Below are 15,726 nucleotides of genomic sequence, written 5' to 3' on the forward strand. Positions count from 1 at the left end.
GAGCTATTTGACTCAGCCATTGGAATAGGAAGGACCTGCTAGAGGATAGAAACATCCTGAACAGATGGAGAGAAGTAAGGAGTCTGTTCAAAGAATGTGACATTGGCAGACATGTAATACTTCTTAGTTTCAGGAGAGTAACACCAATATCCTTTTTGAAGTCGAGAATAGCCTAAGAAGACACATTTAAGAGCGCGAGCGGAGTGTTTGTCTAGACCTGGAGACATGTCGTGAACAAAACATACACAGCCAAACACTCGGGAAGATGTATGAAAGAGAGGATGATTAGGAAACAAAATGGAGAAAAACACTCGGGAAGATGTATGAAAGAGAGGATGATTAGGAAACAAAATGGAGAAAGGGACTTTATTATCAAGAGAGGAGGAGGGCATCCTATTAATAAGATAACATGCAATTAAGATGGCATCTCCCAAGTGATGGACAGGAATATGGGCACCAAGCAAAAGGGTACGAGCAGTTTCAACCAAGTGTCTATTTTTTCGTTTTGCTATACTATTTTGCTGTGGTGTATGAGGACAAGTAGACTGATGTAAGATATCATGGGAACTCAAGATGGCAGAAAAGGAGGATGAGAAATACTCTTTTGCATTATCACTTCTTAATATTTTGATTACTTGACCAAATTGATTCTTGATTTCATTCAAAAAGGATGTAAAGATAGCTAACAATTCAGAACGATTTTTCATAAGATAAACCCAATTACATCTTGAATATTCATCAATAAAGGTAACAAAATATCTAAAACCAAAGGAGGAGATACGACTAGGTCCCCATATATCAGAATGGATGATGAAACACTAGAATTACGTATTGATTGAGACCTTTTAGGAAAGGAAGATCTAACATGTTTTCCTAATTAACATGACTCACATTCTAAGGTTTGGAGACCACTAAGTTTAGGACACATCTTTTTTAATTTGGACAAATGAGGATGGCCAAGTCGATCATGTAGCACTTTAGGATTAAGAGCAGCAACACAGGACACCCTTGGACGAGATCCAAAATGGTATAGTCCGCCAGCTTCATATCCTTCTCCAATCTGTCTCTCCGAACCACGGTCATGTATAACAAAAGATTTATGATCAAAGGTTATTGAACAATTTAACATTTTAGTCAACTGGCTTAAGGAAATTAAATTTAAAGGACAATTAGGGACAAAAAGGACTGAGTTGAGATTGAGGGAGGGAGACAAAGAAGCATGACCGACTCCTTTAGAGGAAGTTTTAGATCCATTTGCAAGGGTTATGGAATGAGGTTTTTCTCGAAAGGAAATAGATGAGAACAAAGAGGTATTACCAGAAATGTGATCAGAAGCACCTAAGTCAATTACCCATGAATTTTGACCTTCCATAGATTGAGAAACGCAGGCTGTTGATGTATTGGGAGATTGAAATGGTTGTGCCAAGCTGTTAGACTTTAACCTTAAATACTTTTGATATTCATCCTCAGAAAACATAGAAGTGGAAGTTTCAGTCTTCGAAATATTGGCGGTTTTGGAAAGGAAACCATGTAAGGAGTAGCAATTCTCTTGAGTATGACCCATCCTTTTACAGTATGTGCATTGAGGACGTCCCCGACCTCCTCGTCCTCCTCCTCTAGTGCCACGTCCTCCTCTTCCTCGTGTGGCAACCATGACAGATGGTTCCACTAGTTCATGCGCTTCTTGAGTTTGAGGTACCGGGACACGCAGAAGGCGAGTGGTCAATATTTCCATAGAGGGGACCTCACCACTAGTTAGAAGTTGATCTCTGAGATGATCAAAATCAGGATGTAGGGCACGAAGGATCAACACCATGTAAAATTTGTCTAGTTCCTTTTTGATATCCTCTAATGGATCTACTTCCAAAAACATCCTAAGTTCTTCGACAGCAGATTGGGCTTCAGCCAGGAAGGACACCATATCATGGTATGCCATTTTAAGAGATGCAAGCTTGTTCGTAGTGTCATAGAGACGTTGAATATCGTTGGCATAAATGCTTTGGGCTTTCTTCCAAAAGGAGTGACAAGTTTTGAAAGCCCTCAAAGATACAAGAAGTTTGGGTTCCACTGATTGCCATAACAGGGCACACAACTGGAATTCTGCTTGTTTCCGCTGATCAACTTTTTCAGTAGGCACATGGCTTCCATCTCGCTCAAGGTGGTCATAATGCCCTTGGCCAAGGAACCACATTTCAACGGCAGCAGACCATGATAGATAATTTTTCCATTTAGCTCCTCGGAGGTAATTGATGGACTTCCGGAGAAGGAAAGAGTACTGCCAGATGCCATTTCTGAAGAAGACGAATAGTACTAGCGAGGAACAAGAAAACCCTAAGGGTTGATGAAGGAAACTGTGACAGTGATGGATGACGGTGGTCGGCGGTGGACGGTGGACGGTAGCCGGCGGCGGGCAACGACGGACGGTGGCGGGCGACGAAGAACTGTGGCGCCGGACAAATATATATTATGAGACAGAAACCAGAGCGGGATCGACCTGCTCTGATACCAACTTAAGATTGAAACTATAAAATAATTTTAGAGGGCTTAATTGATCCCTCTCACAATCTTCTATTTATAAGAATAAATTGATACACAAGTACATGATAAATACAGTAATCCTAGACACAATATAATCATGATAAATAGGGTAATCCTAGACACAACATAATCATGATAAATAGGGTAAGCCTTGACACACTATAATGATGATAAAATAGGATAAATATCCTAACATTTACAAAAGGTCTTCCCACCTAGTGATTTCATGTTCTCATATGCAAGCTGGCTGGAAATGATAGATATCCATTCACAACTTATGGGGGAGAGTTGTAAGTAGAATATTAAATGCATTACTAGAAGTTGGTAGAATATTAAATGTATTACTAGAAGCTAATACAAGTTGTTAGAAGACTATAGAGATATCCTTGTAATTATTACTTCAGGGTCAGAGTTCGCTATATATAGAGGATAATGTACTATTTCAAATGAATCAATTGAATAAAAATACACTTTCTAGTGTTTCCTTTGCCCCCAATTTTATTTAGTGCATAGTTATGTTTTTGGCTTTGCCATGTTCCACCATTTAAGATAAAAACAACAATGACATTTAACATACTAAGAGTTTTTCTCATATCCTAAAATATTTAATATATATATATATATATATATATATATATATATATATATATGTGTGTGTGTGTGTGTATGTATATTAAAATAAAAATGATTGCAAGTGCATATAATAGAACAATAAAATAAAAATATTCAACAAAATAAATTCACCTTCGACTATAAATTTGATGAAGAGTAGATATTAACCAGCTGTGATTCTTTTCTTGGTCTCGTGTCTCATAACCAAATTTCAAACCATCCATCATAGTGCTCATCTCATTATTGTCAACTATAAAATTGATTCTCCTACTGGTAACCTACAACAAGACAATGGCATTTCAAACTAATGCAGTTGAACTATATTTAAGGCAAGAGAATAATTTGTATATTCTTCATCCATTTTTCTGACAATGAAAATAGCAGCCCAAATCTTAACTAACTCATCTATAATTTTTCATGTATTTGATGGTAGAAAGTAACCAAAAGCTACAAAACCAAGAATAATGATAATAATAAGAGTAACTGAGAGATAAGTATCATCGGCCAGAGTACATTCATCGTGATCTTATCATGTGTCCCACACTCCCCATGCACTGCTCAAAACCATCAATTCTACAATATCCTTACACTATTGTGATACTTCTTTTCTACAACCCTTTTGCTGTTAAGTGTGTCCTCAACCCATGGACCAAATCTTTAAGATAGCTCTCATCCCTTCGAAAGAAGTAGAAAAGGAAAAAAATGTGGCGTGAGTCTTGTGGCATGAGTCTTGTATTACACTTTGGTACATTTGGTTTGGTGCAATTCTCATGTATCAAAGTATATCACAACACTTGGGTACAAATAATGGTAGGATTAGGTATTTGACTTCTACTTAGTCTATATAGCATGATTTTTTAATCGGTTTCCTTAACAGAATTGTTGAAGGATTGTGGAACCCTACTCCATCTATGCTTTCTTTGATATTTTGTTTTTTGTGAATATTTTAAGGAGACTATTTCCTAGGACTAGAATCAGCAATGCAACTTCATAACTACTCCCATGATCATTAATTTATTTTAGCATGTAATACATGAACCACATACTTCTAAATTATCGGAATGTGAAAATATGTGTAGGCAATAAGCAATAATTGTGGAATCAGAATATAGATTTGTCCAATTAATGTGCAATACATATACCCATATTTCAACACTCCCTCTAAAGCTAAGGATAAATGTCCTCCATTACCAGGTTGGTTATGAGATTATGGAAGTCTGAGGTATCAAGTCCTTTTATTGAAACATCATACACCAATTTCTTTGGCGGAATGTATGCATGCAAATTAAATCTTCTTCTAATTTTTTCTTAATGAAGTGTCTATGAATTTCTAAATGTTTTGTTCTCGCATGCTGAATGGGATTATGTGCAATGTCTGTTGCTGATTTATTATCTTAGTAGAGCTTCATGGGTCCCTCCAAATACTTCAAGTCATCTAAGATAATTTTTAGCTGCAATAACTAACATTGCCCTTGTGCCAAGGAACTAAATTTTGATTCTTAGATGATCTTGCTACCACATTTTGTTTTTTCTTCTCCATGTCACTGAGTTCTCACCTAGGAAAGTACACCATCCAATTGTTCATCTTTTATCAGCAAGAGAACAATATTTAGTGTTAGAATGCCTTGATTTATGATGCATATTCTTTGTACAATTTTAATTACATAATTAAGAGATTTAAATACATTTCTTAATTAGGACGATTAATATATTTATTGTACAGGATCATTGATCCTAAATTGTAGGGATAGATTATATCCATCATAAATCAGGATTTTTAATTATTATATCTAAGTACTCTATTTAAGATAATGTGGCCTAATCTGATTGCATATCTTAGTTTGTAAACCAGCAAAGAAATACCCCAACAACTGTTCTTCAAAAATATGCAGAATTTGCGACATGAACAATTCAAAATTTTGGATGTAATCCTCTACTTTATCATTCTGCCATATTGCTGCCAACCATTCAAACACTGTGTTGCAGTCCCTGCCTCCAAATCTCCTATTCTCATAATTTAGGGTAAAACGTATATATCATTATGCTGAGATTACAAATCCATATATACAATGCTAGAAAGCTATTTTAGGAAGTATAATAATAGCTCCTAAAGAAAGAATCCCTATATTTCAGGGATATCCTAATCATACCTAATAAATATAATCTTCTAAATAAGGAAGAAATATAATTAATAAAAGCAAAGACTTTTAATAGAAATAATATAGATAAAAAGATTCTAACACTCCCCCTCAAGCTGGTGAATAGGTATTTTCCATTCCCAGCTTGGAAACAATACTTTAGAACTTGTTACTGTTCAGCCCCTTTGTTAGAATATCTGCAAGGTTGTCTTGTGAAGAGACATATGGAGTACAAATTAGATCACTACCTAACTTTTCTTTGATAAAATGCATGTCGATCTCGATATGTTTCATTCTATCATGCTGCACTAGATTACGAGCTATGCTAATAGCAGATTTATTATCACAATAAAGTCTCATTGATTCATCTGACTTTATTCCTAAGTCTTCCAAGATGATCTTTAACTATAGTAGTTCACATATCCCTTGTGCCATTGTCCTGAATTCTGCTTCGGCACTGGATCTAGCTACCACATTTTGTTTTTTACTCTTCCAAGTCACAAGATTTCAACCAATGTAAGTGCAATACCCCGTAGTTAACCTCCTGTCCACAATTGAGCCTGCATAGTCTGTATTTGTATATGCTTCCACACTTACATTCCCATTTCGTTCAAACAAAATTCCCCTGCTTGTGGTTCCCTTCAAATATTGCACAATTCTTAGTGTAGGTTGTAAGTGAACCTCCTTAGGTTGGTGCATGAACTGGCTAACAAGGCTTATAGAAAATGCAACATCAGGCCTAGTGTGAGATAAATAAATCAATCTACCAACTAACCTCTGATACATTTCCTTGTCAACTGCAGTACCTTCTTCTACATTCCCTAATTTCATGTTTGGATCAATTGGTGTAGTTGTAGGCTTGCATGCTGTCTTCCCAGTTTCTTTCAACAAATTTATGTATTTTTGCTGAGATATAAATATTCCCTTTTTAGAATGGGCCCCTTCAATCCCTAAGAAATACTTCAATTTTCCCAAGGTCTTAATTTCAAATTCCTTGGCTAGATGTTGGCCTAACAGTTGTTGCTCCTCCTCATCATCACCTATTACTATAATATCATCTACATAAACCAATAGCATTATAACTCTCCCTAATTTAGAGTGTTTAATGAACAAGGTGTGATCTCCTTGACTTTGTTTAAAGCCCAGACTTATCATAACTTTAATGAACCTTCCAAACCACGCTCGTGGTGATTGTTTCAACCCATACAATGCCTTTTTTAGCTTGCAAACAGTGTTGGCAGCTGTTTTTCCCTCATATCCAGGGGGCAATTCCATGTAAATCTTTTCTTCAATTTCTCCATGAAGGAAGGCATTCTTAACGTCAAATTGTTGCAAGTTCCAACCATAATTAGCGGCTAGAGATAATATAACCCTAACTGTATTCCTTTTTGCCACAGGAGCAAAAGTTTCCATGTAATCCACTCCATAGGTTTGAGTGAATCCCTTAGCCACTAACCTTGCTTTGTACCTCTCAATAGACCCATCAGCCTTGTATTTTATAGTATATATCTACCTGCACCCTACTAGGCTTTTTCCATTCGGGAGAGCCACCAAATCCTAAGTACTATTCTTTTCTAATGCTTCCATTTCCATGTCCATAGCTTGTTTCCATTTTTTATCACTCAATGCCTCAGATAAAGAGGTCAATGTGGTTGTGGTGTTTAGGTTTGTGAGGAAGGCTTTATGGGTAAGTGAAAAGTTTTTAAAGGATAGGTAATTAGCTAGAGGGTACAGTGGCTTGGTAGTGCATTTCCTAGTCTCTTTCCTAAGGGCAATTGGAATATCTAGGTCCTCATAAAGGGATGCTGGACTAGATTCAGATTCATGTATATTTGGAAAAATAGAGTTTGATGCATTGGAGATTAAAGGATTAGCCATAGTTACCTCATGTAATGTTGGGTTGGATGGTTGAACATGGACAAATTCTGGAATGGTCTTTGTCTTCCTTGTATAAACCAGATTTTTTCCCAATCTTACATCAGCCTCATTTTGAGTCTCAGCTGTTACACTTTTAGTCCCTATTTCTGGTCCTAAGCTTAAGTCAGGAAGCATAAGGATATCATCTTCATTTGGTGCAGTCTCCCCCTGAAGATGATCTTTATAGAAGTAACTTTTGTGCTAAAAAAAGGTGATGGCATATATATCCCTTTTGTGTGGATGAGTACCCTATGAAAACACATTTTAAGGCTCTAGGATTAAGTTTACCTCTATCACTACTGTGGACATGGACAAAAGAGACACAACCAAAGATGCATGGAACAAGGTGGTTGGATGTGGACACATTAGGATAAAAGGATGACAGAACCTCCATAGGGCTTTTGGAAGCTAGAATACTAGAAGGTAGTCTATTAATTAGATAACAAGCAATGAGAACAGCCTCCCCCCAAAAACTTTTAGGAACCTTATGTTGACAACGGAGAGCTCTAGTTTGGTCAAGAAGGTGACCATTTTTCCTCTCTGCAATCCCATTTTGTTGAGGAGTTTTGACACAACAGGACTCATGAATAATACATTCCTTTTGACAAAAAGAAATAAGCCCATGATTGAAGTAATCTTTGGCATTATCACATCTAATCCTCTTAATGCTAACACCAAATTGATTTTTTACCATTGAGAAAAAATTTTGAACCACAGAGCTTACTTCAGATTTCTGTTTTAGTAAGAAAACCCATGTGACATGAGTGCAATCATCTATAAAGGTAATAAACCAACGAGCAGCAGAAACATTTGTGACATTTGAGGGACCCCATACATCAATATGAATTAAATAGAAGGGAAAAGTGCTCTTATTATTACTAACCGGGAAAGAAACACGTTTGCGTTTAGCAAGTTCACACACTTCACAATTGAGACTTGCCACATCCAATTTGCTAAAAAGGGAAGGGAATAATAATTTTATGACCCTAAAAGAAGGATGTCCAAGACGACAATGATGGAGGAAGACCTTCTCCCTGCTGGTCTTTATTGAATCAGAGAAAAAAGAGTTGCACGACAAGGGGTGTAAGAGGAGAAAATGTTAGATAAGGGTGTCATATGGTCGGTAGCCGCAGAATCTAGTATCCAATATCGGTTAGGTTGTTTATCTGAGGCATTAAATCCAAAAGAAGGAAACTCGTCAAACATACCCAAATGTGCTAGAGAACAACTACATGGTGATTTATCCAACTTGTTAAGGAAGGAGCGCATCTGTTGAACTTCATCCTGGTTAAGTGGAATTGGTCTGCTGCTGTTTTCTTCATGTTTTGTAGCACCTAGGTGTGCTTGTCCGCCCTTTCTACTGTTGTCGCCTCTTTTTCCCCACTCCTTTTCACGATTTTGGGATCCCCAATCTCGACTAGGAGGCTTTCCATGTAGCTTCCAAAATTTATCACGAGTGTGGCGAGGTTTTTTATAGAAGGTACACCGCACTCCTTTATTTTTCTTTTCCATATTGGTGAGTCCCACCTTTTGGGGATCAACCATCTTTGGCCGATCCGGTTGCTACCATGGTTGAGTTTTCCATGGTTGGGGATTCTACCATTTGTAGGGAGGTTCGACACACACACATACACATAAATCTCCACACTAGTAAGATATTGTCTGCTTTGGATCAAACCCTCATGGATTTGCTTTTGGTAGCACTCCAAAAGGCCTCTTACCAATGAAGGTATCTTATGTGTATATAAACCCATGTCCTTCTCTTCTTTTATCTGATGTGGGACTTTGTTTGTACCAACATCCTCCCCTCAAACAAAGGACTATGGTTCTCCACCTCCTTGGTCACAACACTGAGCATCTCTTGCTCTCCACCTCTCATGATTCATCTGGCTAGCTGCCATTGTCACCTGCCAGAGCTTCACCTGAACATGGAGGGATGTACTCGACTGAGCCAGGTCACCATCTCATAATTTAGGGTTAAACATATATATCATTATGCTGAGATTACAAATCCATATATAAAATGCTAGAAAACTATTTTAGGCAGTATAATAATAGCTCCTAAAGAAAGAATCCCTATATTTCAAGGATATCCTAATCATACCTGATAATTATAATCTCCTAAATAAGGAACAAATATAATTAATAAAAGCAAAGACTTTAATAGAAATAATATAGATAAAAGGATTCTAACACCTATTCAACCCTACTGCCAGTTCTTCCCAACATGGGTTCTTGGTTTTTTGTTTCCAAAATTTAAACCAGTGACATGAATTCTCCTCCATAGTGATGAAGGCCAAGCGTAAATTTTCTCTTGCCGTGACATTTTGCACCTCAGAATTTTTCTGCCCTTGAAATGTATCCTAATGGATCACTCCCTTCAAATGTAGGTAATTCCACCCGTTTCATCGAATGTCTGCACTTCATCCCCTTCCTCGTTGGATTTGTTATAGTGTCTAGATCTTTTTTTCCTCTTTCCTTAATCATTAATAGAGTTTTCACCCCCTTCCGACCTTTTCTCATTTTTCTTGGAATGTCGCAGCAGTTCTCTGATTTCTTGCATACTATCTTTCATGATAGCTATGTTCATCTTTACCTCCACCATTGCTTTCTCTTGATTGCTGCCCTATCTCTGTATAGCATTCATTCTATTCTCCATAATCCCTTTCACAGATCTGGGAGGTCAGACCAAAATCTTACTTTCCTCGATTATGGGATCCAGGAAACAAGACCACACACCAATCTTTCCTGAATATTCCTCATGTTATTACCTTCAGAGTGAGTCAGAAACAGAGAAACCAAAGTATTTGTTTACAAGGGATAATGTTCTCTTCCCATAGGACAACAATTCCTGTCAACTACACAAAACTCAAAATCCACCTTACACAACAACCCTTCACCCTATATAAAAAGACTTTCTCACAAAGTCTCACTCCTTGACACAAAAGCCCCTCTAACTACCTTTTATTAATAAGTTTTCTCTTAACATATACATTCCATTTCCTATCACTATCTCTCTGTGCCTATCAGTCACATTTGATGAAAATACACAATGTTTCCATTCTTGTCTTTAAGGGGGAAAGCTCATGGATTGAAGATAAGGACAATTCATTCTTGACAAAAAATCTCATTTTTTCAAAATTAAGTCACAATAATACTCCACCATCTATTCAATGTAATAGTTCACCATCTACTAAGTCTAGACCAATTCCTACTAATTGATCATCTACTAAGTCTAGTCAAGTTCCTTCTCCTAATCATTCTCCTCTTGTGCCACGAAGGAGAAGGTCTATTGTAAAACTCAAAGTGCTATCTATCCATTGCAAGTATAGTCACGAAGGAGAAGGTCTATTGTAAAATCACCACAAGTCTATGAATTTGAACCCATACTTGAAATACCTGACATTAATAAAGAACAAAATATGGCAGCCATTTAAGTTTGGATCTTCCAACTGTAGTAAGGAAAGATGTTAGAGCATGTACTCAAAAGCCAAGGTACCCATTGTCACACTTTGTGTCTTTTGACAAACACTTGAGCTGCATCATTTGCCTTCAAATGCATGTGATTGATGAAATCCCATATATTCTTCATTGTATTCAGAAACATGCACGTGTGACTAATGTTGAGCTCCATGGAACCCCACAACCATGACATTATCATGGAATATTTTTCATGCTTAGAAAACGTTAGATTCTCCTTACTTGCCACTTTTTAAGGATATGAGAAAGGCACAGGTCCGCACAAGTTGGGACCACTTGAGAAAGTTTTTCCACTTAATCTGTATGAAACTCTAATTCCTTGGAGATCACCAGTCCTTTGTGAAAAACTAGAATATAGTCTTGTTGAGATTTTAGATCAGACAACAGGGAGATGCAAATCAGCAATAATGTGTGATTTTACAAAGGGAAAAACAACAAAAACCCCCTATGAAGCACTTGTATTTGATAAGAAACATATTTAATATGTCAATATGCTTATTTTGAAAATAATAAGAATTATACATGATATATGCATATTGAAAAGTGTACAAAAGTTCTTAAAAATATGATAAATATATGATTGCTATTATCTAAATCAAAATTAAAATCAAATGTATTAAACATTTTCAAAATAAAAAATTACAAATTATTGTCATCAGGAAAATATTACTGCATTATAGATTTGATAAGTATATATAATATATTCTAAAGTATTGGACACAGATACGTATCAGACATAGATACGTATTGGACACGGATAAGTGGCAAATTAAAATATGAATGCATTACCCTCTTCAAGATAAAATGACAATGAAGGCACATAGAGAAGCCAAGGCTCCAGGAAAAACCTAAACCTCTAGGTACCATGTGAAAAAATGTGTAGGAAGTAAGCAATAATTGTTGAATTACTTTTCTTGATTTGAGAAAGAAACAATATATTGGAATTTAAAGGAAAAACAAATCCTAATAAAAGAAAATACGTTTCCTGACATAAAGACATTAACTCAGGAACAAATATAATACCAAATAAACTTTGAATTTGAATCCCTTAATTTTAAAGATTTCTTACAATCAAATCTATATTTATTGTATAGTAAAGGCGCAATATTTACGCCCATATTAGTAACTACTATCAATTGCAAAATATGTTGGGCACACACGAAGCTAGTTTAAAACTCATGAACCCACTTTGTAGGTTCTTGATTTTTTTTCGCATCAATGTAAATAAATATCAACAGCCATTTAGAAAATAATTTTTCAAGAATTTATTTACTTAATTAAGAAAACCAACTTATTTTATACTAATGTTATTTTTCCCGACTATATTTTCTTTTTCTAGATTTTACAGTATGCTTCTTATCTACCGATAACGCTCTTCATTCCACAAATAATCTCAAAATGGCTACAAAATGTAACAGGCACAGTTCTCTCAAAATTATCTTTTCGTATCTGCTATATCATCAGGATCGTTATAAAATTACTTTAAAATTAGATCATGAAACTTACTTGGAAGGTTCCCTGTACAACCCGAAGTGGCTGGACCATTGTTGAGGGTAACTCAATAACAATTCTTTCATCAAGCTCACTTGGAACATAACCAGGTGCAAAGGCTGAAGAACTCTGAACAATACCCTCGTCACTTTCAGGTTGAATTCCATTGGAATCTGAAGACTTTTGTAGAGTTTTCTCAGCTCCTTTCGAAAATTTCGGCTGATTCTCTATTTCATCTCCTATATCATCAACTGTAAGATCCAAATTTTCAGTTTCTATATGTTCTTCCTCTTCATTTATACCTTCTACTGTAATTGCTTCCGCAGATAAAACTCGAGTGCTCGGATCATTATTCTCCCTTGAATAATCCTCATAATTGGCGGCAGAACCTAAATGATCAGATCCTCGATAGTTTCTTCTCATACATCTTCTCATCCTAGAAGAACTTTCCATAAAATCTAGCTTCCAGAAAACCTAGAAAAAATATAAAATAATCACCATCGTGACTGAACCATTAAAAAATCGTACACAAAAATATGAGCATTTTATTTTTTAAAGTCCAAAGCCCCCACACTAGTTCTTTTCGAATTCTAGGATTTTATTTTTTAAGCAGGTAGACCTAAGAACACAAGCAATATAGATCTTTCTAAAGGATTTTCATATACTCTGTAAAAGATAATATATGGTCAGAAAAAAAATGAGTGGCAACCAAGACTGCCAGTTGGTGGCAACAACGTGGAACATTGTATCATAACATACTCGATATGGGTTGTACAAATAATCTGCAAAAGGCCCAAAAAGGCTTCTCATCTCGATTAATTGTCGAATAAGTTTGCGCCATGCATGAATTCCAATGCTGATACGATGCCGAGATATTATACATGCACGGACATGCCTGTCCATCTGGCAACAAAGAAATCTTTAACACATATATCTCAATGTAATCTGAAAACCATAGTAACAATTAGCAGACAGACCTCAGATCGTTGCATATTCCTTGCTAGGGCAAAACTGGCAACAAGAACAGCTATAAATTTATACGACAGAGCATTGAAATCTTTCTCGTATATCGACTTTGTATCAACTGGCTGCAGACATTCCATCCAAGCAACTCCCATTGCTTCAGTAATATTCCACCTCTGAACCCGCTCCATATCACCAGCAGTCCTTCGCTGTGTAGATGTAGCCATTGCAACGGCACTCAGACCTCTTCCAGAACCAATTCTTGAAAAACGTTGGACATCACGAGCAGCGGCCAAAGCAGCATCTTTTGCTGCTGCTTTGTTCTTTGGTATGGGTGGTGTTTTGTTAGGAATCGTTGAAGGTTTTTGAAAGCTTGAAAATGTTTGAAGCCTAGCTTGTTTCCTTTCCAGTAATGAGGTTTCACGCCTAAGCTGGGGATTTGTTGAAGGAGCGTGATTTTCGCTATCCGAAGTACCAGCTGCAATCATAGATAATGCCAATGCAGCAGGTGGAGATGCAAAAGCTGCAGCCCAGGCTGGAGATATCAAATCAAGAGAAGCCTGAAAGAAATTCAGATGCATAATTAAGTTAATGCACCAAAATTGGTATAGATGAATATAATACTAGAGCCATGCGAGAGTTCTTGATTAATACATCACTTGAAATTTGTACAGGAGGTTTTACTGGAGTGACAACAAAGAAATACAATGAAACATAGACCAACCATTATGGATGTTTTGCATATGTATGGAAAGATCTGTGGTTAGACAATGAATAATAATAGCAAATCTAAGCTCTACGTTGTGAATAACTAATATATATATATATATATATATATATATAACAAATTTAAAAGAAAATTAAAAACAACATTTTAAAGATATGGTTAGCGAGCCACTCTTCCGCATCAATGATGTGTGTTGCTCCATTGGCCTAAGTTAAGTTTTTGATGATGTCCAAGCTTAGCATGGTAAAGACTTTAAAAAGCTATTGATAGTTGGTTTTAGGATGAGTTGTCTCTTGAATTATTATAGACCAAGATAGAAATTCTAAAAACCCATTTTAATCTTAATATAATCGATTAAGATTAGGTATGACATGAATTGAATCATTTTTAAATATATAACTGTAATAATTATCTTTTTAATTGATTAGTTTAATAATGTAATCTCAATTTTACATTATTAACCTAATCAATTAAAAAGATAGTATATTCCAGATCCAGAACGTGATTTTCAATTTATGGATAGTGCATTCCAGAACAGTGAAAGTACTCTGGATTTACTACTCCAGAAAACCCCAGAACAAGTGGGACGAACAACATTCCAGATCCTTAAAAATGCGGAATCAATTGGTTGAAGTTGGCAATTCTTGAATGGACATTTTAGAAAAGTGTTCCTGAATGACCAATCCGGAAAGCTGCACTTCTTTCAAATCTGATTTGTTCTTATTCTTCTTATCTTCGTATTTATTTTGTAATCCAGGTGGTTGGAATCTTTTTAGCCATTTCTGCGTAAACAAACTCTTACAAAATTTTGATGATTGAAGAAAAAAAAAATTCTTCTCCTAAAATTATATGATACTAGAGCTTCAACTTTGATATATATTCTTAAATTGTACATCATTCTCTTGTAGCTCAAAAAAGTATTTCTGTTGCTACTGGTCTTCTTAGTACCAAATAAAATTCCAAAGCTCATGTACCAATGATTCTAAAGCTACTAACCACAATAAGTATAGGTTAATTTATACGATTAAATTAGTACTTGTACTCTACATACTAAAAAATAATTTCAGAAACGTAGTTTACATGTAAAATTGTTTATGCATAATGAGTGCAAACATATCTGTGACTGTTTAAGTTTGATCACATATAAACTACGTGAATTGAATTACCTCAACTGACTCAGCATAAGCAGCTAGTTCATGATCCTCCACTGTAAGAGGGTTCAAACCATCAGCAGCCGCAAGTTCATGAATTCCAGCCAAAAGAGGGCGCCATCTCCTTAGGACAGCAATAAATGGTGGTATGATAGCCTCAACGTACTTTTTGCGAAGAAGCTTTCGGTCTATGCTAACAGCATGGTATACCTACCCAAATATTGTATATTATGGTGATTACAACGATTGTAGGCAAAAGAAAGACAATGATAAATATTTTGGATAACATAGTAACCAAGAATATAAATGTTAAAGGGAGTCAATTCTAACCTCTGAATAAATCACACAACATGCTACCAAGACTCTTTGTTTCTTAGCATCAGAAATCGGCATGTTGAGAATAGGTGAGAGAACACTGTCATATAAGAATAAGTAATTAAATAAATAAGACGACAGCATTAACGGGTTGAAATTGTAGAATTTAGGTAAGCAAGGAGCAAAGAATAGTATAGACTCAAAATAGAAGGATAATACATTAATATGGCACACCGTGTGATGATATAACGGACAATTCACTAACCTTTATTTTTACACTACAAATAAATCTAAATACTATACTCCAAAGTCAATCAAGCCAGGAAACAATTAACTTACCAAAGATCAGACAAAATCCATTAGAATAAGATAAGTATTACCGTAGGGAATAATT

At 35.9% G+C, this 15,726-nt stretch overlaps 1 protein-coding gene across 1 annotated transcript in view; it reads right to left on the reverse strand.

Annotated features, from left to right (window-relative positions):
- Positions 1-15,410, reverse strand: part of LOC124824647 (BEACH domain-containing protein C2-like) — a 35,434-nt gene extending 20,024 nt beyond the window's left edge. The window contains exons 1-6 of the mRNA XM_088101308.1: positions 15,348-15,410; positions 15,033-15,227; positions 13,154-13,699; positions 12,936-13,079; positions 12,192-12,650; positions 3,283-3,428 (exon numbers count right to left, since the gene is read on the reverse strand). Of these exons, the coding sequence (XP_087957434.1) occupies positions 3,283-3,428; positions 12,192-12,650; positions 12,936-13,079; positions 13,154-13,699; positions 15,033-15,227; positions 15,348-15,410 (1,553 nt within the window). The remainder of the gene's footprint in view (positions 1-3,282; positions 3,429-12,191; positions 12,651-12,935; positions 13,080-13,153; positions 13,700-15,032; positions 15,228-15,347) is intronic.
- Between the last annotated feature and the right edge of the window lie 316 nt (positions 15,411-15,726).

Source organism: Vigna umbellata, chromosome 11, assembly GCF_029865625.1.
Source record: "Vigna umbellata cultivar VRB3 chromosome 11, Vumbellata_1.0, whole genome shotgun sequence".
NCBI lineage: Eukaryota > Viridiplantae > Streptophyta > Magnoliopsida > Fabales > Fabaceae > Vigna > Vigna umbellata.